Raw genomic sequence first — 1,664 nt, forward strand, 5'->3', positions numbered from 1 at the left:
GCTGGAAGGGGCTGGGCTCTATTGGGGGCCACTGAGCGACGCTCCGGGACTGGGGCTCGGTGCAGAAGCCTAAGGGGGCGTCTGCTCGGCGGAGGGTAGAGACTCTGGGTCCGAGGCGGAGGGGTGGGGGCTAGGGCCCGCAGCCCCCCACCCCACCCCGTCACCCCGGAGCGAGAGGAGATCTGCTTTCTTGGTTTTGCTTCTTTTCCCCCACCCCCACCCGGGGGCTGGGGCGAGGGGAGTCAGGTTACAGGGTGCTTGGGGAGGGGGGCTTAGGGGTGGGTCTATCTTTCTATCTCGCTTTCTTCCCCCCTCCCCAGCTCTTTGTTCCCCCTCCCCACACACCCCCTCCTCTCCTCTCCCCTCCCCTCCTCTCTCCTCTTCTCCCTTCCACCACCTCTCTCTCTCCCTCTCTCCCCCAGCTTTTGTTTCGCCATGCCTAGTCTAGTGGTATCTGGAATAATGGAAAGAAATGGGGGCTTTGGAGAACTAGGATGTTTCGGGGGAAGCGCTAAGGACCGAGGGCTGCTGGAAGACGAGCGCGCCCTTCAGCTGGCTCTTGATCAACTCTGCCTCCTGGGTTTGGGGGAGCCCCCCGCCCCCACGGCGGGCGAGGACGGGGGAGGTGGGGGGGGCGGCGCCCCCGCGCAGCCGGCCGCCCCCCCGCAGCCGGCCCCGCCGCCGCCACCCGCGGCGGCCCCGGCCGCCCCGAGCGCGGCCCCCGCGGCGCAGACGCCCCAGCCTCCCACCGCCCCCAAAGGGGCGAACGACGCCAAGCTCTGCGCGCTCTACAAAGAGGCCGAGCTGCGCCTGAAGGGCAGCAGCAACACCACGGAGTGCGTTCCCGTGCCCACCTCCGAGCACGTGGCCGAGATCGTGGGCAGGCAAGGTAAGCGGGCATCCGGACACTGCGAGGGTTGGAGTGGGGGCTTGCTGTCCCCGGCGCAGAAAGTTCATCGCTTCCTTCTTTGCGCGCCTCTGGCTCTGTCCCTTCCCGACAAAAGGGGCCCCGCCCCCTGCCCAGATTCCAAGTGCCACAAAGTTCCCTGCTACCCCTAGTCGGGACGGCTCTCGGGACCCTTCCTCCCCTGGGGCTCCGCCCGTAGACAAAGAAATATCCTGGAACTGGGAGAGGAAAGGGGAGGGGGAGCTGCCTCCCAATCCCAGGGTCTGTGCGGAGGGGGTATCGGCTCCTGGCTCGAAGGACTGACGGAATGTGCAATTACTTGGGAGCCCCTACTCTGGTATCTGCTTATAGACTGTGGAGGGGGCACTCCTGGGACCTTCTGCTGTTGGAGTTGGGGACTCGGAGGGAGACCTAGTCCATGAAGCCCCGACTGAAGATCTGCCTCTTTGTTGGGCTGAGTGTAGGAATGAAAGGGGGTGTGGCCCAGGGGAGGGTCCCAGTCTGGGGAGAGGTGATGAGAGAGCCCTTGGCAAAGAGGGGTCCCGTGGTCGCTTACACACCGAAGTTGGAGGGCCCCTGTGTTTGGGGAGGGGGAATCTCTGAGGTGGTACCAGCCCTGGGGTGGGCCTCTCCTCCTCAGTCTTGCTTTTGTTCTGGGCTGGCCACGGCCTGGAGCCAGGGGTCTGCAGAGAAGTCTCTGAGTGAATGTGTGGAACAGGGCAGGAAGGACATGTCGGTGAAGGGGGACAGAAACCTC

General features: G+C 65.1%; 1 protein-coding gene across 1 annotated transcript in view; it reads left to right on the forward strand.

Annotated features, from left to right (window-relative positions):
- Window positions 1-230: 230 nt before the first annotated feature.
- Mex3a (mex-3 RNA binding family member A) overlaps window positions 231-1,664 on the forward strand; it is a 9,233-nt gene continuing 7,799 nt past the window's right edge. Inside the window, exon 1 of the mRNA XM_031374397.1 lies at window positions 231-889. Within this exon, the coding sequence (XP_031230257.1) occupies window positions 436-889 (454 nt within the window). The 5' untranslated portion in view covers window positions 231-435. The remainder of the gene's footprint in view (window positions 890-1,664) is intronic.

This window comes from Mastomys coucha, unplaced genomic scaffold (genome assembly GCF_008632895.1).
Source record: "Mastomys coucha isolate ucsf_1 unplaced genomic scaffold, UCSF_Mcou_1 pScaffold16, whole genome shotgun sequence".
In the NCBI taxonomy this organism is placed as follows: Eukaryota; Metazoa; Chordata; class Mammalia; order Rodentia; family Muridae; genus Mastomys; species Mastomys coucha.